General features: G+C 41.5%; 1 protein-coding gene across 5 annotated transcripts in view; it reads right to left on the bottom strand.

The window, feature by feature from the left end:
* Positions 1–21,526, bottom strand: part of ZRANB1 (zinc finger RANBP2-type containing 1) — a 45,057-nt gene that overhangs the window by 16,175 nt on the left and 7,356 nt on the right. For all 5 annotated transcript variants that reach the window (XM_084210079.1, XM_084210083.1, XM_084210080.1 and 2 more), the window contains exons 2-5: positions 16,574–16,671; positions 15,004–15,854; positions 3,638–3,825; positions 1,966–2,119 (exon numbers count right to left, since the gene is read on the bottom strand). In XM_084210079.1, coding sequence (XP_084066205.1) covers positions 1,966–2,119; positions 3,638–3,825; positions 15,004–15,817 — 1,156 coding nt within the window. In that variant the 5' untranslated portion in view covers positions 15,818–15,854; positions 16,574–16,671. The remainder of the gene's footprint in view (positions 1–1,965; positions 2,120–3,637; positions 3,826–15,003; positions 15,855–16,573; positions 16,672–21,526) is intronic.

Below are 21,526 nucleotides of genomic sequence, written 5' to 3'. Positions count from 1 at the left end.
TCTATCCCAATGGACAGGTACAGTTTGCCAAGGGATGTGCTCTTCTCCAGAACATGCCCCTCCTTTGTGATCTCATTCAGGCTTCAACAAAATAGCTCTGAGAGCCCCAATGGTTTGCAGCAAGTTAAAAAACAAGAAATGGGAAAACTATTGAGCTTTGCCATGGAAAATGCCAGTACTGGCAATTGCTCCAAGAGCATTACAGACAGAATTTGTAACTACCTCATAAAAAAGAAGAGGGGGAAAAAAAGGTGGAAAACTCTACAATGGGCAGAACTCTTTTGTGACTGCTGTATCATTTAAAGCAACAAACACTGTCACACATTCTAAAACTCAGCATGTGCCACAGTAAATATTTGCTCCTGGCCTGCATTCCAACAGAGGATAAGTACTAAAGGGTTGCCAGGCAGAGCAGCAACCAGAGAAACTTCACTGGTTTCGGCACAATCATGAAATCTGAACACATGAAAGTTAAGGCAGTAAATAAAATAGGAACAGGAACATCCAGCACCCCTTCAGGCACTTTAGGGGATAAGAACTGGGGCCTAAGTGGTATTTCAAGGACACAAAGATCTCTCTTAATTGCAGTGTGGTAGCTGCCAGTCCTGCTCGGATGTCCAATACCCCAGGGCTTTTAAGTCTACATTTAGGCTCATGAGTTGTTACTGAAGCACATTAATGCCTGGTGCAGGCAGGGTGATGTGGGGTGGCTTTTTTTTTTTTTTTTTTGGTATGATTGATTAGGGCTTTTTAAGCTAAAACTGCTTGCAGTGACCAGTAATCAATGTAAAAGCTTTGCTCTCTAATATCCAAGCACTGGCTTTTGAGGAGGATCCAATCTGTTTATTTGAAAGGTCGAGTGGAAACTGGTTCCTAAACTACATTGTTCAGGTAATATCTGAGCAGGATTGTGTGATTTATATTTCTATCCTTGGAAATGCTATCTGGAGCCAAACTGCAAAAGATGTGCAGTTGGCAAAGTGTGAGGAAAGTGGAAAGTCTTGATGCACAAAAGCTTTTGAACAGCTTTATTTTTTAATTACTAAATGGCTATTAGATGAGTCAAAAATCTGCACAGTGCTTTAAGATGTCTCTCTTGAAAATACTAAACAAATTCTTAAGCTTTTGAGAGAATATTTCTCACATGTTATGAAATCCTTGTTGCCCCTTTCCCCTCTCTCCACTAAAAAGCAAGGAAATTTTTCTCTCCCAGACACCCCATGTGCCTCTCACACACAACTCACAGAGTACAACTGAATACAGCGCTTCAATCAGGTGCACAAGTGGTAAATATTATCCAGAATTTTGTAGAGGAGATGAGGTAATATTCAACCAAAGGGGTTCCAAATAGAATTCTTGCAATGTTTTATAAAAAAGACAAACAGATTTGCTGATTGGCACAGTTTGCAGCTGCATGTTTTCTGACTAGTGGTAGCATTTCTATTAGAGGAAACAGCTTCTGAAGATTAAAAGTCTTCTGATAGCTCCTTGTTAATAGGTAAACAGTCTCTTGATCTCAGAGCACCTCAAAAGTATTCAAAAAGTGCTATTGCTACAACTAGGTAAAAAGAACAGCTCTGGGCCTCAACAACAAGGACTGGAAGCTAAAATAGCCATGTGAAAAGTCACATCACAGACCAGAAATGTCTGGGCTCCATTCTTCACTTTAAATACAGCCTTTCCTTAGAACACACCACTTTTCTTCCATTTCTTCATGTCTAAGTAGGACAACAGATGCTCAGTTCACAGGAACAATGTATGAACTGAAGAGTGCAAATACTGAGTAATCAAATTCAACTGCTAAACCTGACCTAATAAAATAGGTCTTAATAAATTAATTAATTAATAAGCCTCTTAATGAATAAAACCTAAACACACATCACCACCAGAAGGTCAAAATACCGAATTTTCAACTAGTGGCCAAGCAATAAAATCTTCCAGCAGGAAGAAGGGTTTTGTAGCTACCTGCAGGCAACGTAAACGTCACAAGGTCAGTCAGAAAATAGCAAGCAAAGTCTCCCTTGCGCTGATGAAGAGATGCAGCAATTTCACGGCGGATTTGCTCCGTGACCTCTGGACACACCATGGCAGGAATGCACTTGGCTGCATGTTGGGACACCTGTAAAACAACACAGTTACTGCACTCAGGATTAGCCCATTCAATATAAAGATCTGAGGGGATGACCACAAGCAGAGTGTTTGGTTAGCAAGGAATGCAAGAGAGCTTTAAACATTGGCACCTTAAAAAATCTAAAGTTTAGTGACTCTTAATGAAATGTCTCATTTGTCATGGAACTGATAACATAAATCTGGTTAAAAAACATCTTTCAATTGAAGAAGTGAATTAACAGGTGATCATTCCCAGCTGAAAAAGAGGAAAAGAATAGGTAAGAGCTCATACTAACAGCAATCTCAAATCTCATGCCTAAGTCTAGATTCAACAAAACTTTATTACCACTGCACAAGACAGTTTCCTACAGTCTTCCCAAAAACTATTAAGCTAAGATAGTTAAATTTGTCCCGTTCTAGTCATCACTGGCAGGAGAAACCCATTCAATGATGAAGGACAAGTGGCACAGGGATGACCCAAGATGCATACAAAAAAACACCTTTAAGACCCACATTTTCACTCATTCATATCCTAGAAAAGGAAATTATCACTGGGGCTCAAACACTAGTAAGCATTTCCAGAAATGACAGGATGAGTCAGTATTCCTAGGCACTGAAACAAAACCAAACACAAAAATCTCTAAGACAGTATTTCAGTAAATTAACTTGTTTTTAAACATGTAACTCCATCCACACAGAGTTATGTAAGCAGCACAAAGCTGCTGATATTAGTCGTATATAAATATATACTCAAGGCTTTAGCTACATTTGTCTTGCTTCATCTACTCTTTTTAATTATTCAACACTGAGCATTCCATCATCTTTATGTGCTTTGTAAGCAAACAGCAGCTTTCAGAATTGCACTAAGCATCAGGGAAGAAGGCAGAATAAAAACCTGGCCTTGATCAGGTGAGGAACCAAAGTCTGACTTGAAAGAAACAGACAAAAAAAGGTAACAGAATTATTTACAGGGCAAAGACGGAGAACAGCAGAGGTCACCAGAAGTAAGGTAACACAATGGAACATGGAAGAGCAAAACAGAGGAACCAGTCAGTCTATAAAATAGGCAAGGAAGAGAAAAAAATGCAGCAATTTTGCAAAGCAAGAAATTTGCCTCTCTCTGGAAGAGAAGCTCCCACAAAAGCCAGGAAAGCCAGTCCAGGTAGACTTGCTCATTAACAAACTCAGAATAAACTGCGCTGTCATTGATGTCAGCGCTTTGCTTTGAAAGCATTTCCTCTCCCTCACCCAGAGCACAGGAAGCCTCACAATAGCTCACTTCCACTGCCAGTAAAGTCACAACGAGTGCCAAGACTGTTCATTAATGAGAAAACTGAACATCCTCAGGACCATCACAAGGGAGTCTCTTAAAGCAAACTCACTTCTTGAGGAGAAATCCAAGGCAAAAGGCGGCGATTCACAAAAATTCCACCACCAGCACAAACCAGAGCTGCGTGCCACTGGCTGCACACAGGGGTGCAGCTCCCTACAGTGCTGTTCCATGCCTGCAAGGGCCAGGGGAGCTCACCTCAGTGAGGAGGATGGCCAGCATGTCCTGCCTCTGGAAGCGGATGGCCAGGTGCACGAGGGTGTAGCCCACGTCGAAGGCGGACGGGCGGTTCAGCAGCCGCACCTCGTCCGCCGTCAGCTGCCGGGCAATGTCCCCTCCAGACGACTTGTAGGCTTCCACAGCAGATAAATCACCTTCCACAACTCCTGAGGGCAGAGAAACAACACACAGCCCATTTCAGACACCAGGGAGCCATTCTGGAACAAGCCACTTCATTTCACAGCTCACCTGTAGCTGTTCTGTTAGAGGCCAAACAGACGATGATCAGCTGCATAGCAAGAAACTTGCCAATTTTTTATTATTTTAGGCAGAACACTGCAAAATATTTACACTTACCTCATCTCTCAGACCATTTCTATTACCCACACTAGCTGGAAAATGTAAGAGACCAAAAGGCAGCTCAGAAGTGGACCCATGATGAAACACCAGCAGTAGCATACACACGAGCATTTCATTTGACCAGAGAGAAAGTAATTTCTTCATAGCAAAGAGATTTGTTTGATTATTTTATCACCAATTACCAGATCATAGAAATAGGATCTATTAAGAGGTTTTGGCATAAAGGTTTTATTTTTTCCAAACAGGTATAAAGCATAAATTTTTCTCTTCAGCTCACCATCTCTGCTACTAATGGAGCCTGAGAGTTCCACTCAGGATACTCCATTAAAACTGAATTAAAGAGAAATTAAATATACTGTGTGTACCTTCTAAAGCAAGATGAGAACAATGAACGACCCCTATGTTTTCTAGCATCCCTGAAAATTTTTGATTTATGTACCATGCTTCCTATTTCTTAGCTGCAATTGTATTTCTTAGCTGCAATTATCAGAATACACCATCAGTAAGATGTGGAGCTGCTAACAGGATCTGTTCCAATATAAGACCTCCTAAATTTAGAAATTCCTTCAAATATATTCTATATTAGGTACAGGGTCCACGAGAGAACAGCGCAGTGCTGAACTGAGGAAACAGAATAGTGTCCCTAAAGCCATCTTTACTGGAGCAGTAAATAGAATCTCACTCCTGAGAAGCAGCCCTTGTCGCAGCAGCTCAAGCAGAGAAGAGCACAGATGACAAATGAGGAAACCCTGTCCCTATTTTCTGCAGCTAAACCTCCTTCCCAGCTCCTGAGAGCCAGCAGCTGAGTGGAGGCTGGAGATTGAGACCCAACTCCATCCTTCACTTCATTTGCTCACCAAGACACAAAAGCTGATGAACAGGAAAGGTCATCAAACTCAATCAGGACAATCACTCCCACTCAGGACTTGAAATTAAATAAAAAAAGGAAAAAAAACACAACACTTCCCACCCCCTCATCCCAAATGAGTAAAAATCCCCTACCAAAATTAAAAAAACTCAAACACAACAAATTGGAATGACTGCTAGCAGAGAAGCACGCTAACCACTGGCTTGCTGGTTAATCCAGGATTTAGAAAAGCATTCTTAGCTCAGCCAAAAAGTATCATTTTGAATGCTGAGATTATAAAGCTTTCAAAAGAAACACAGGGGGAAAATGGATTATCAGTCCAAGACATTTCTCTACAAAGTTATCAGCTGTGCTGTGTAAGCTTCCAGATACCAGTTTGATTATTCAAAAGTGGTCTGAAGCGGAGAAGTTCAAAAACAACAATTCAACTGCAAATTTTAGTCACTCAGTATCTACCCACTCATTCCAAAGTCCTAAGAGGCCAGGGCAGAAGGAAAACCACACAGAGAGTACTTTGTAGTTTTGTGCTGCATGTGTGTCTCTTGTAAGGAAGACATTCCTGTTCCTCTCCAGCACTACTGTCTCATTGAGTGCCTGCCTGTGTGTTCTCCCAGACTGTCAGAACTCAGGACATCCCTCTGGGAGTCTGGAGTTGCCGGGACCCCTGCCGGGGGGGCTCAGAGACGCTGGCACACAGCCCAGAACACCAGTGGGTTCAATTATGAACCGTGGAGCAAACTGCCAGCTCTGCATGAAGATCTAAAAGCCACAGCAACTTAAATAGTGTAATAATAAATTTATCACAGGGTGTAAATGTAGGTTTTGGGATTTTTAGTATAAGGGTTATGGGGACAAGATGGAGGGACTTGGGCATGTCTAGCCTTTCTTCTTCTTCTTCTCTACCTTCATCTTGAGGGGTGATGTTGGCACTTTTAGATTGGTTTAGAGTAGAAGCTCACTGTTTAACACAGGTGATAAGTATTGGGAAATAATTGTAAACATGTCTTACGTAGTTTTTAGTATATAAAGGTAACACCACCCTGGGGGCAGGCAGAGGGCCTGGGACCATCCTGCTGAGCAGACCTCCACAGGACACGAGAAACAATCTTACAGCTAAGATTTAATAAACAACTCCAAGACCAAAAACTGAAGAGCTTCGACTCATCCTTTGAACGCGCGGGCTGAAACAGAGACTTTTAACACATCTCGGAGTCGCAAAGCTCGGCGACATCCGAGACCAGATGAGTTTTGTCTGTCCAATTTTAGTTCTTGCTCTGTAGGAGTCAGAAGTGCCAAGTGTAGAACTTTATTTCCATGCAAGCAACATTTCTGCCACTGATGAGGCAATTCCTCATGGCTGTTGCAATGACCATTCCAACCAAATACTCCAAACTGGTATTTTGTGTGTGTGTGTAGATTTGTATTTGTAGCCAGATAACTCAAATTTCTCATGACCTGCCCTCCTAAAGCCAAGTTATACCACGGCTCTGGCAAACCCAAGAATGAGAAGAAAGAAGAAATTTGATAGAAGAGTGAGTTCTCTGCTATCTTATGACATCCTTATTTTTTAATTTTTACATTAATTTAGGAGAAGCAACTTGTTAAAGATTAAAAGGCACATCACCCCTTTTTGTATTTTAACCACTCCTACTGACACGGGAGAGACTCCTGTTACCACATCTGCACCCTCCACCACATCCTCCAGACAAACACACAAAAGACCACCCAAGAATGGTAGGTGGCCACTCTGAGAATCCAAATATCCACAACTGATTTCAAAATTCAAACAAATATCCTTAAAATGATCCTTTGGTGACAGATGATCAGACCCAAATCACATTCCAGCCAGCCAGCCTGTCAAGCAGTACATTTTACTACAGCCTACTACTGGGAAATTCATCATTTTAATTGTTCTTCCAGTCCCCCACCCTCAGCTGCTTATTATCATCCCACTCTTCATCAAACCTCAGCAACAACTGAGATCCAAGGCTGATGCTGAGGTGATCACATGAGGTTTGGCAATGCCTTTTTCAAGCACCAACTACTACAAGCTGCAAAAAGGATCCAGATCAGTGACATGTGCTCTATGCAGCCCTGCCAGTTCTGGAAGTTTATTCCCACGTCTTGCAATACTTGACATTCCTCAAATCCCCATGTCCTAGAATTACTAAAATTGTTATATAAGCTGTCAGTTAAAAAGTACATTTCTAAACTTTACTGATGAAGTTTAAGCTAAAGATCAAGTAATACATCCAAACCAGGCAAACAGAGTATGTTTTCTAGGCTTAAAAAAAAAATAAAGAAAGAAATGTATATTTAGTAGTATCTTAGATATAGGGTTGGTGTGCTGCATGACACAAACCAGCACAGCTACAGCTCATGGAGAGATGGCAATGTGACTGTGTGCATGGATACTATCTGGTCATCCTCTGTTCTTTAATCCAAACAGGTTAAAATTACTCTTTATAGCAGGGGGAAGCATCAGGAAGTTTTTGTTTGTCTAGTCCAACTCACTACTGAAAGGCTGCTATTCCTTGGGCATTACAAGCCTCCTTGGCCCCTCTGAGCCACAGCAAGAGGTTAACATTTCTCTTTACCTATTCTAGCACTGTAGCCACTTCAGAAGAACAGGGAAAATTCCTGACAGCCCATCAAGTGCCACCCTGCTTACAGTGCCAGTCCATACAATCCAAGGCAGCAGTGAACACACAATATAGTGATAACAGGCAGACTGTCAGAAACATGAACCAGAAAACACAAATCTTGCCCCAAAACTATGAGGTGAATTTGCCTACATGCACCACGCCTGCAGTTCTGAAATTCAGTATCACCATACTAAAATGAGACCTGAATATGCTTATATTGACAATAGGAGGCACATTCCTACAAAGGCTTTGATTTCTGTGGGATGAGCCAGAGCCTCCAATTCATTAAGTCTATTTAAATGGAGCTCAAAACCCCCACTGTTTATGAGAAATACTACAGAAATATTTACTGATGTTATAATTCCCAGCATTTCACAACACAGAAGTGCCTCATTACTTACACAAGCAGACTGAATTGTGTCCTGTGCCAGTTGGATTATTCCCCACTGACACCCACTGCATTCCCCAGACTGGTAAAATGTCAAAAGGAAGAGTGGCATTTGCCTTAAGATTGTTCCCAGAACACCCAGAGGCCTCCAGGAGCTCAAACCCTTGTGAGGGCACAGCCCTGACTGGCTTCAAGAGCAACACAAATGCAAACACATCCCAGTGACTCAGTGCCTGCTCCTGATCCACACAACCACAGCTCTCCTTTAAAGGGGACTCCAGAAATGTCCCTTTGCTGCTGCCTGCTCCAAGTACACCAGTTTTTGTGCGCCCCCTAAAAAATTCTGCTTGCCCAATGTAAAATCTCTGACATTCTAGGGGAGAGGACAGAATGCCTAGTGCTGCACCCAAGTCATGAGAAAATACAACTGCAAGTCAGAATTCTGCATTTACAGGTTCAACTGTGCTCCCATTTTGCAATTCAGGCATTTCCTCTTATTGGAAGACTTTCACAGCACCAGGAGCCAAGGTTTTTTTCTTCATCTAGCAAAGCCCTGCCTCTCAGAAACAGCCCAGATCAGGCATTTGCAATCTTGGTATATATTAGATGATAGAAATTAAGAAGGGTATTTCAAAAGCCTAAATTTAAAAAAATATTAACCACCCAATTACAACTCTTACCATTCTGATCCTCCTACAATTTTTACAACTTCTTTCTTTATTAGATGTCAGTATTATCCTCATATTAAATAAGCCAGAATTAGCTGCTAAAATCAAACTATTTCAGCTTAAGGTGCTATTAAGTTTATTCTTTAGAACATGTAAATATTTATAGGGTTTAGTGTGGTTATAGAAACTCGGAAAATATGCAAGATAGGCTTACAAGCATTTCTAGAAAACCAAGTCCCATTCTCCCTTACTGCACTTCTCCAGTGGCTTCAGAACCAGAGCCAGGTAGAAAAATTCCCAAGGAAAATACAACAGCACAGCCTTTATTTACTACAGTATCTTTCTGATAGTTGTGGGGCACAGGCTGGCACAAGCTGCAAATGCAGTAAGCAAATTCTTTCAGCAGACTGCTGCAGTTGTGACTATCCAAAGAACAACCTGGGATTAGGGATTTCTGGGATTCAAGTAGGCAGCAATGCCTCCAATAACTTTGCTCTTCCATCTGAGCAGACTGTAAAAGGAAATACTTCATTTTAAGGAGGTCACTGTGCCTCCTGTGTGGGACAATGCCTTGAACTGCTTGGCAAGAGAAGGCAAATTGCTCAAACAACCAAGTTATACATTTTAGAAGTCAGAAGTGGAGACAGCTCCTGCTGTAACATAAAACAGATCAAAGACAGAGCCCTGTGCTGCTTCTCTTCTGCCACAGATACCACTGCAAGTGGTCTGTCACATATATGCTCTCATTTACTCATCTAAGGACTAATCCTAAGATTGGTTTAAGTGCCAGCAAGTGAGAGGCTGATCAACTGACCCACTAAAACCTAATTCTGACACCTGTTAAGAATCTCTTCTCATCTAAGACAGACTGCTGAGGACCTGTGGCATTTTCTGGAGCTGAGTCAGCCCTCAGGCTCTTCCATCTCTTCACCAGGGGCATATCAGGTGGCCATAAATGAAGTTTTATTGATAGTAAGTGACTCACAATTTCAGCCAAGGAAGAATTTCTCCTGAAGGACAGATTGCTTTGTAAGCAAATGTGACACATCAATTTATAAAAAAGAGGGGTTGTCTGAAAAACCTTTATGGGCCTTTAACACACCCTTCTGTTCCTTCTCTTTTTGGATTTCCAGGGCCTCCCTTGTCAGTATTAGTACATAATCAACAGTAAGCCACTCTCCAGGTAATGACACAGAGACAGAAACTTTTGTGTATTAAGGTTTTTTTGATTCTTCAAGCTCAGCACCTTGCATCAGCTAAAAAAAGTAAATACTTCCAAGAAGACATTTACCTATTTACCTAAAACCTGAAGCCACCCAATGCATGAGAGCATGAATATTGGTTATTCTTTGTTCCAGCAAAGAGCTCTTCTCCCTACATACAACCCCTGTAGTATGTTTTGAATGTATCATTACAAGACAAAGCAGCACAGATGCAAGAACAGCTGTTTACAGATGTCCTTCTCCCTCTCCAGTCTATCAAAGGCATCCACACCCCCTGTTACTTGCAGGATTGTACCCCAAAGGGAGGCTGGACAGTGGAAAACCATTAAAGTTTAATTATTAAAGTTAACCATCAGTGCTTCTAAGGGAAATTGAAATAACTGGTTTTAACTTGATCATTTACTCAATTATTTGTAGCATAAAATATCACAGTGTTGAAGAAAAGTAGTCAAGAGTCCAAAGTAAAAGGAGTTATAATTTTCTGCTAAGAAGCAATCAGGCAGTTTTCCTCAGTCTCAAAGATCTACACACACAAATGTAAAGCATTTATGACAGGACAGCTGTACAAGGCACAGATGACATTACACAGAGCTCTCCCAGCCAGGTGAGAGTTGTGATCTTACCTCACTGCCACCTGGCCCAGCAGCCAAGGCATGCTTCCCACTGTCCCAGGGGAACAAGGGAGGAGGCTGAGCTGTACCACTCACACCAGGGACTCCTCTCCCCCAGCCATCCCCACAGGCACTGTCTGAGCCCCCAGGCACAGCCAGCATGGCAGGGCAACCCCTGGCAGTGAGTGATCCATGCTGCACCTCCCTGAACAGTTCCAGCCCAGACTGACAGCAGCAAGGAGAGGCGCATGGCCTCTCCTGGCCTCCCAGCCTGTTCCCACCCAGGCACTTCCCACTCCCCTAGCAGAGCAAAAAAAAAAGCCATGAAGGTTCAGCTGTACCCTGGATCTGATGAGGAAGTCAGTCTGAACTCACCACACCAGCAAAGAGAAACAAAACCCCCACACCTCCCACAAAAACATACCCTAATCCAGCTTCATTTTCAAACAGCCAGGAGGACAGAAAGGGGCACCTGGGATGACTCTGGGTGGCAGTGCCAGCTGAAAGCACCTTGCTCATGTCAGTCCCTTCAGGCTGCCTTTATAAACACTCAGAGAAGAGCCAGAGGCTCTGCAGGACACAGAGCAGGAGGTCCCTCTGTGTTTCCCAGAGCTGCAGGGCAGCGTGGGACACAGCCCAGCCAACTCCATACCGATGTCTGGCCAGGGAGACTCTCCTTGCTCACAGGGTTTCTGAAGGCCTGGGTAACATATCTGGCACTAATTCAAAAATCTAATGGCATAAAAAACCCTGTAGGAGAGATAAAACAATTGACAAAGGAAAAACTAAGCAGACATAAATAGGAATACTAGGAATGAACTTACAGTCCTTTTAAGGATGTACTGCAAAACAAGATTCATCACAGATTGCTCTAAATACTTTGGATTTGTTTAAGAAACACACTCTTAGTGGTTTCTTTCACAGAGCTAAGAAGAATGTGTGCACCATCCCCACAGGGAGCTCTGGCCCATGACAGCAATACCCACCTGACCTGAACCAAGAGAAGAACACACTCTTGCAGCAGGTGACAAACAGGTGGAAGAGAAAGGAAAAGGGGAAGAAATGCAGTTTACTTTTAGTCTAGCAGCTCAAGCTCAGGAGCTGCACTCACAACTCAAAAATCCCCAGCAGTGCCCTGCAGCAAACACACTCTGCCATCATCACGGTCAAATCCAGCCCTGAAGTGCCAGGAGATGGGAAGCTCCAGGGTAACACCCAAGCAAACTCTGGATGCCAGAGAGGTTTGACAGGCACAGCCATCCTCATCCATTTGTACTCCTTAATCCACAGCCAGCTGGAACCAGCTTCACCAGGCCCCACAGGAACTCCTGATTGTTGCACATCACATTCTGTAATTCCCACAGGCCACCAGGACTGCCTGACAGCCTCTGCCATAGGTACCATAAATTAGAGAAAAGGTAATAAAGTTTAATTTAAGTCTACATCAGTTCCCTCCCCTAAGAAATGAGTCACCTTGGACTCAACATTAATCTTGTTCTAGGCCACTATGGTAGCAAACATTGGTGTCACTGCAGAAACCATTTGTAATTCCTCTTTGTAATTTAAATTGGCATCTGGAGGAAGCCAGTAAGCCACAGTGACTCCAGTTTCTGCTAGGATGTTAATAAATTTTGACCACATGAATCAGTTTAAAATCTCATCTTTCTGAGAAAGAATCACCCAACACTCACTTTGAAAAAAAACAAGTCAATTAAAAAAAAGCAACATTCAAGTACATTTGCTGGCAGAGTTTGAATGGGGGAATACCACTAATCTTTCTGATCTGGAAGGAATACCCTCCATCAAGGAAACTATTCATGCTGAAAGGCAAGAGCTGCACTCATCACATTTTGTCCAGCCTGAATTTGCAAGGAATAGAAGCCTTGATGACACGTTTACTTACCGAGGGGGAAAAAGTATTAATGGATGCCTCCAACAAAACAAAAAAATACAAACACACAGAAAAATACAAACGCACACACCTTCTTAAATCTACTTTATACACATCTCTCCATGTTTCAGCTAAAAAGAACAGATATGGAAAAGAGTAGTCTGATACATGTTTGTTAATGAAACTTGACATTAAATTTAAAAACTAGTAAAAAGAATTTTGTACTGGAGTTGAGATGTGAAGAGGGAGTTCAACCAAACAGCTGTCCTAAAGTACCAGACATTTTCCTTGGTACCTTCTGACAGATAATATCTTCTAAGAGAAAAGAAAATAACCACTCTGCCAAGAATTCCTCCTACTCCTTTAATCGTTATTTTTAACTTCAGGGCTAACTGTAAAAGTTAAAATGTTAACATCTCTCCAAGGAAAGATGGATTCAAAGCAAATGGACCCTCCACAACTGACTGATCTTAAACTTGGAGGTTTCAGTCTGAAGCCCCCAAATCCTTGTTAGGCACCATCTGTCAGATGGAGCAGGGTAACACACAAACTCTTGGTCATCAATGTTCACAAATTACTTGGAATTTAAAACGAACTTGTCCTATTTTATAATTTTGCTTGGCTTAGGACTGACAAGTGTTCAGCTCAGCTAAAACTTCCCAAGAGTTCCAGCTGGCAAACAAACAGAACTCAGTAACAGCGACCCACTTGATTTCAATGGTAAAAACAGATGCTTTGGGCAATTATTCAATTGAAGTTAAACTGGTTTAAGTATGTCAAACTAAGATCACAAGCAGAAATTCAGCTTATTGCTCTAATGATTACTGGCTGAACTGGTGTACTTTTGTAGCACAGATACACTGCACAACAACCAGAGACAAGCACAAGAGAATCCATCCAACCTCCATCAATCTTCCTAAGGTTACTCCTGTTACAAGGAGTATTTAGGGGAAAAAATGATATCTGCAATAGCAAAATGAAATTCTGAGATGAAGGACAGATAATTACCAGCTTTGTTTGCTGGTTCCTGTGCCCCCATCATCACTCTCCCCTAGGGGTACAGGAGGTGCTTAAGTTGGAGAAAGAAATCCATGAATGCTTTTGGCAGGCAGCAGTAAAAATCAGCACACAACTCCACCTGCATTCTGCTTTTCTCACCAAGACCCCTTCAGACCAAATCATTATTGCATTACAAAACTTCCATGAACATGGCTTTGGGATTTATGCACAACTATATAGTCACAAGCAACATTAAATACTTGTAAACCCACATTCTTAAATATAAATACAACCCTTCCCACACAGGTTAAATCAGAAAGTGTGAAATATTTTAAGTGACATTAGAATACTTTAAAAAAATATCAGTTTTGAAAACCCAAAGGGAAAAAATAGCCTAATATTTAATACAATTGTTATCAGAATGCAAGATAAATACCCTTGTAAGGCATAGGAACAAGCTCCAACAACTGACCCTTGGCACTCAATAACTTAAAAAACACCACACAGGATTTCACCTGCTTCATTTCAGAAGGAATAAAGGTTGTAAGGAACTGGAGGTATCAGGAAATACTGAGGCATCTCTTTCCAAAAGAAAGTGTGCATGTCTAACTACTCACACAACACAAAAATAAACTAGAATATTTATTAGCTCAGAGAAACCAAACACAGCATACCCACAAAAAACATTTACACCTGATCAAATATGTTAAACAAAGCAGCTCCACTAATTAGCTTTTTGATTACAACAACCATGAAGTGACTTTGTGAAACATTAAGAAACAGCATGAGACATACTAGTGGAGCCAGAGTTTCAAATGAAGTGTTTTACTCTAAAAATAGTTGCATATTTCAAGTGTTGAACCTGCTCGTATGCTGGGGCACGCGATATCTGCTTCTGGGAAGCTACAGCACAGGAGTTAACTCACAAGGTCAATAACTGAAGAAAACCCTGCTCTCACATGGCTCTGTTCTTTAACAGCACTGCGAGAATTATCCAGCATTTCCTTAGGAAAGCACTAAAATACAAAACAGAATTGGTATTTGAATGTCTTTTGAAGCAGCTGACTTCAAAAATACTTTCAGAAAGCCTGTAAACATTTACAACACAGTATGTGTATTAATACAACATTATTACTTTCAAGGTCAGTATTACACATGCAGTTTCTTGGAGCTACATATTTTGGTGTTATTTTTAACATCTGACAGAGCATCTTGTACTGTTGCAAGCTCTACACTGTTTACAAATACTCCCAAGCTGCAGCTGCTGACTCTACAGAGCATGTCTTGCCATAGCAAAAAGAAAAGTAATTTTAATTATCCATTAATGGCATTTTTTCCAGTACTATATGGACTCGTGTTCTGTAGATTGGCTTATAATTTTTCCACCTTTTGACAATTACATAGAACAACAGCATTTGGTTACAAGAATATCCATTTCTACAAAAGGTCAAAAAAGTCCAAGTACACTTGAGAGACACGTCTAACCCTGTTCAGATTATGGATGAACTTCACAGCCTCTCTCAGCGAGTGCTATTTCAGGAACCTCTACATTTGGCTTACTTTTTTAAATGGAAATGCAGAGATAAAAAAAGCTGGTTTGAAACCAAATGCCAAGTTTCTGTTTTAATTCTTCATTCTCCCAAAATATTTAACCAGCAGCACAAGAGCAGAAGGTAGCAGTAAACAACTTACCCACACAAGCATTTAGGAACAGCCAGTCAGTCTTTTTCATTCTATTTTTTATTTGCTTTAGTTTTTTGAAGTCAACTTCGAGCTCCTCCTTGCTGCCAACAGCTCCAGCCAATTCAATTCTTTGGAAGTCCATTTTTACATCAGATTCACGTTTGGTTGTTGGTGGAGATCTTCTTTGGCTATTACCACTACTAGAGCTGCCTCTCCACCGAGCCCTGTCTTGCTCGTTTATGATGGAAGAAGCCTCTTCTGTGTCTGCCAGTTCTATTGCTTCAATGTTGTTGGGTCTGGGGTGGTCACACACAACACATTTCCTGGCCTTGGCCCAGTTTTCATATGTACAAACAGAACAAGTCCAGTGCTGAGCCCTTGTGTTCAGTTTATTTCTGTCATTGTATTCCTCACACGGATCCACAGAAAGAGGGACCGGCCTGGACCCAGAGCCTGAGGACTGAGGGGACTCCGTGGGACTCCTGGTCCTGCGCTGAGACAAGCACTGCGTACACCTTATAGCTCTTGGCCAGTTCAAGTACGTGCACATGTGGCACGACCATTTATTTGCACTTTCCATACTGTAGGATGATTTAACCCTTGGTCTTGCACTGGAATCCGGGCAAATCAAAGGACTGCTCCCTCCTTCAGTGCTCGTAGGATCCCAGTCCCTCCCGATATCACTGGAGCCACTTTTGAAAGGATCTTCTGTAATAATTGTTCCACTGGGTCTCTGGGCACGACACATGGTGCACTTGATTGCAGAAGGCCAATTCTCATATGTACAATACTCACAGGCCCATTTAATTCCACGCTCTGTCATCGTGCACTCCTTGAAATGAACTGCGGCGAGCAGAAAGCTGAGGAGTCAGAACACACCATCAGTACACAGTGCCAGCAAAGGAGCTGTTCAAAACAACAAATGAATGAGATTTAACCCCGTGGATACAAAAATCAGGCTGGCCTAATGGGCAGTCTTTTTTATTTGATATTATTACAACATCTAAGAGGAGTAAAATCACTATGAAAAGAGTAAGACTTGACCTACCGGCATTTTACACGCAGATTTTGGGATTTACTAGTGCAAAAATGAGAAAAAAACCTCAGTCCTGCATTTCTGAAACTCTTCAAATTTGCACAGAGACTTCCACAAACAAATTCAAAATACCCATTAAGCACTGAGAATACTAGGAAAATGACCAATACAGCTACAGAAACACGTTATAAATATTAAATTATTAAAATAAAACTCAGCATAAATACAGCAGTACAAGAAAAGGAACACAAAGTCTAGGTCCTGTAACAGACCTCACAGGATCTGGAAGGACGGAGTGTATCAGGTGGGCAGTTACACAGTGAGTAAGCAGTTCTTTCACAAAAGGAGGGTGTTGGAATTTACATAAAATACTTAGAATTGGAAAATTTTAGAAATGTGCTTAACCAAGACTGGACATCACCCATACCAGTAGTGTTACAAAGTGAAAATGCCACTTGAAAGTGAGCACAAGGTGTATGTGTTGGCAGGCTATGACAGTATTTTCATGCTACAAATTCAGGTTTCAACCCAATTCCAACTCACTTTTTCTCTAATGAAGAGGGGATTCTGTCTTCATGCTGGCTCAGACCTTTTCTTCAGATTGCCGAATATGAAGGATGAGACTAAGCAAATAATTATTCCTGTAAACAAAATGAAAACAGACTCATTACAGGCTTCCTACTGGACCTGAGTAACCAGAAAGTTAATCATTAAATGCCACACCTATTCTAATCCCAATTTACTCAGTTAAACCCAGTCATGACCTGCTGAGGCCACGAGAGACTGGTAAAAATAAACCAATATTTATAAAAAAAACTAGTGGCCACACAAGTGGTCCATCTGCTGAAGTAAAAGACGTAGATCCAAGCAACAAATTCACACCAAAACATCCATGAACACTCTCACTGCAATCTGAAACTTTGGATGGGGAAGGCAGAAAAAGCTTTGTGTAGAGAGCATAATAGAGGGAAAGGGTGAGGCAGGTAGATAAAGGACAAACAGACAAACGTACACAGCATTTCCTCCCTTAGCCCAGAATAGTTACCCAGCGTGTCAAACTCAACAAAGTGCTGCTTTAGAAAATGCAAAACTGATTAAATACAAACTTGTTACATCACTTGACCGACACTTCTTATTTATCATATTGCTACTCTCTCAGCTAACAAAACCACCCAGAGCCTAGGAAAGAAAAACTCACAAGCTGCACAACAGGATTAAATTCAAAACTAGACACATCAACCCAAAAATTAGTTAATACCTGTTCCCCAATTAGCCAGTGTTTTATTAGTTAGTACATTCTTCACTGAAATACCTTCATACACACCTTGCTCTATCAAGGCATAGCTGAAACTTCTACTTAAATTTGCCAGCCTTACTCCTACTATCTCCTCCTGAGGACTCCAGCACTGAACATGGGTTTTTTCCAAGAGCTCAAGTGATCTATTCAGCAGATCAGGTGGCTGCATGAATGAGGGGCTATCGCATGGCTGGGACCGAGGAGAGGACAGCACTATCCTTTTCCATAGCAATCCATATTTATGCTGCATGAAAGCTCAGGAGCAATCAGGAACACAGAAAGCTCTCTCATAAAGCTCAGGTTCCACAGTACTGGTTTGAACAGCCTGCAGAGCACTTCACTCCCACCTCTACATTATAAAACTGTGTCACACTGAGGAATGTGCTGAAAAGGCAATCACATTTCCTGCTGCTTCCCCTCCACCATTCCTGACAGATGTCCATACCCCTTTATAATGGGAAAAAAAAAGGAGCTGGATCATACCAGGTGCCCCATATCTGTGAAAAAGTAAGTGAAAGATGTCTATATACAGGAGAATACAGTAAGTGAAAAATTCATATATACAGGAGAATACAAAGTTAATTTGATTTTACTAAAGGTGACTTTGCAAGGAAGAAAGGAAGACTTTTTGGGAATTTTAAGGAAAAAGATTTCTCTACTTTGCCAAAGCACCTCCTATATGAGTACACTAGACACTAGATTTATCTATTCCATTTGGTCAAAGCTTTTCCCTCAATTCCCAAAATAAGGTTTTTAATTACTTTCTTAATAAGCTGCGTCTCTCTAGAAACAGTAGAGGTTTTTTAGGAATTAATGTTTTGTAGTTAGAAACATGGGAGAGTTGAACAGGGTTTTCAGAACAGAAAAGGCAAGAGCACACTGCCCACGCCATCTGCCCACTGCCACCAACAGACTGTGCCACCAAGGACCACCAAAAGTGGCTGTGTCAATACTCCAGTGCTTGAGAATAATTTCTACTGGAGCAGAAGTTAGTTTGGTTGGAGTAGGTGATGCTCCCCATCAAATCCATGAACAGTCTGGGCTGGGTATATGTAACTGTAAATGCTTTCTTTCCCTGCCCTGGTTTGTAAGGCCGTAAACAAAGCAGTTCCCACTGCAGACAAATCCCATCCCACATTTGGGATGGGGCATGAAAACAAGACATCATCTGTTTTAATGATATTAAGACTGGGAAAGGAGATTGCAGCTCCAGTTGGAAAGCAGCTGGCTGCAAAAACAATCTAAGCAAGTACTGAGATACTACTCAGGAAACAAAATAGCTCAGGACATCCCATGTTACAGGAAAGCTTTCATAGGCATCACAAGATCAATTTTTTTAGCTGCAATTATCTTCTGTGCCCCTTAAAAAACAGATATTCACAGACATAATTCTTAGAGAGGCTGAGTATCTGCAGCTTCGAGAGCCTCTGAGATATGAGCTCACCACCTCCAAACACAAGGCCTCGGGTTATTATGAAGTAAAGAATATAGAAAGGCTCAATAGAGAAACACAATTTCTCTTTCTTGACAGCTCTGTCAACACCAAGTACAGTGAGGAAATCCAGCACTGGGGGTTTTTTACTGTTTTTTACTTGATCTGACCTAAATTCTACCCACCATGGTAGCTACCATAGTGGGAGCAGAGCTGGAGGTCAGAGACACCAGACCCATCCAAATTGCTCACATCAGGAACCGCAGTGGCAGGACAAGGGGAAATGGCTGCACATTGAAAGGGAGTAGGTTTAGATTAAGCATTAAGAATAAATTGTTCCCTGTGAGGGTGGGGAGGCCCTGGCACAGATTGCCCAGAGAAGCTGTGGCTGCCCCTGGATCCCTGAAGTGGCCAAGGGGCTTGGAGCAACAGGGATAGTGGAAGGTGTCCCTACCCATGGCAGGGGATTTGAATAACATGAGCTTTAAGGTCACTTCCAACTCAGACCACTCTGTGATTCCGTGATTTACTGATGATACAGCATCACCATCCAGCCACAGCAGCCTGAAGCTTATTACATTTTTTCCCAATTACTTCTTTGACTCTGTTTTCAAGTCAACTTGTTATTTTAGATTCCTCACAGAAGACAAGCTGAATCACAGAGCGCCTCCTCTGACAGAGAAATAGCAACACAGTGACTATGAAGTGCAGGTGCATGCCTTTATGTCCAAAAAGCACAAGCAGACAAGAAATTAAAACCCACAAAACTTCAAACAATTCCAGTTGATCAGTTTAGACAGTGTGCTGAGTATCTTCTGGACATACTTGTAGAGTAACTCAATATACTGAAGAAAAAAATATATTAAGTTCTGATAAATAAGGAGAAAAAAAAAAAGTCAAAACCTTATGAGATCACCCTTTTACTACATGAAGTCAGTTGTAAAAGGTGACCTAAAAGAACCAGGTTGGTGGTTTTTGTTTGTTTTGGGGTTTTCTTTGGGGTTTTTTGTTTTTGTTTTTGGGTTTTTTTGTTTGTTTTGGGTTTTTTTTGTTTTTTTTTTTTTTTTTTTTTTTTTTTTTTTTTTTTGTTGTTGTTGTTGGTTTTTTTTTTTCCCTTTGCTTCAATTTTTAAGAACATTCTTCTTTTTGGGTGCACAGGAAAACACCAAACAGCTCACACAAATTGGGAAGAAACAAAGAAGTTCTCAAATACCACTTTTATGACAGGATACATTACACTCCCTCAATGTAATTATTCGCTGTGTCCAGAAGTTGTTTTTCCTTTGGCTCAAACAAGGAACAATATAGAGCTCCACTTCATTAAACCATCAAGCCCTCCCTGCAAACAGGCCAGATGCTGATTTAAACCAGTCTACACCACAGATTTTTGCTGGGATGGTGCTGGCATCTGTGCTGGCTGAAACCTTACGTAATTACACCAAGCAAATCAGTGTTCCCACCTCCAATTCATTTTGTTCAGGTCTATGGATTTTCAAATAAAACTGCTTTTGTGTTTACACGGAAAAAGGGAGCCCAAGGTGCCAGCTTCAGCCTTCAGCAAGACTTGCAAGGTGAATGAAGAACCACTCTCCTTCCCCCCTGCAGCTGCCTCTCACAGGCTGCTCCAAAAAGAAAGGCAGGCTGGTTTCTCTATTGTAAAAGCAACTTTTCAGATGAACACAATAAGCAGAAGTACCTCTTTCTGAAAGAAAGGGATCTCAAGTAAATGCAGAATCTATTAATTCAGCACTTCAGGAGTATAGAAGTAAAACCTTTCACAAATCCTAGCTTTATTTTCCAAGGTGGACATTTACTGACTTTCTTCTCTTACCTTACCAAACTTACTCTACCTTCAGCTATTTGCTCTTCTTTCTCAATAATTCAGAATAGCCCTCCACAGATCACTATATTAAATGCAAAAAGCTTGAAGCTGGGCTTCTGTAGTTTGATGGGAACTAACAGTAAGCTCCACTGTCATCTCCTCAAATTAATTTTAATAAAATTAAGAACCCTGACCCTGTCAATGGAACAAAGAAATCAGATCAACACTGAATCTGGAAGCTTTGCAGTAGTATCTATGTAATATAACAAAGAATGGAAAGATTATTGTGAAGCCACAAACATAGAAGCATTTTCTGCATTAGCCCAAACACACTGAAGCAAGGAATTTAACAAACAAACACAGTTTCCTTTGGTTGTTAGGACAGTTCTTTAACAAGGCAATGATTCAGTCCCAAAGAGAGCAGCAAAAAGGAGAAAACACTCTGTATTCCCAGCAAAAGAGCACTGAAATAATTTTCTGCAAGCTGCTCTATGAGGTGGGGGTTTTACATAGGAAATGCTGATTTCCTTGAAGAACACCAGCTGGCTGTGTGCAGTGCTGACAGCAGGAACTGGACCCAGACTGCAGCAGCCACAGAATGCAGAAACTCAGAAACCCTTCTCACCAAACAGATACAAGCCGGGTTGGGAGGCTCTGTCTGCATCATCCTCCCATCCTCAGGGCTGCTCCAAACACACAAAGACTGCCTCTGCTCTCCCGAGGGGAGCTGCTCCTCTGCTCCCACCAGCACCAGGGATGAGGCTGCTGTCTCAAGAGAAGAATCATCCAGCTCAGACTGGCACAAATCCATTGAAGACCAAATCACTCCCATGCACACCACAACACAATTTATAAACTACAGCAGTAATGGCGCATGAGAAAAAAAATCTGTAAGCAGTCACACAGTTCCAATGAAAATATTTTCAATCTAGCATGTTAAGTGAC

The sequence above is a fragment of the Fringilla coelebs genome, assembly GCF_963513975.1.
Source record: "Fringilla coelebs genome assembly, chromosome: 8".
Lineage (NCBI taxonomy): Eukaryota > Metazoa > Chordata > Aves > Passeriformes > Fringillidae > Fringilla > Fringilla coelebs.
Note: the sequence above shows the minus strand (reverse complement) of the source record. Positions and strands in the feature narration are given on the sequence as shown.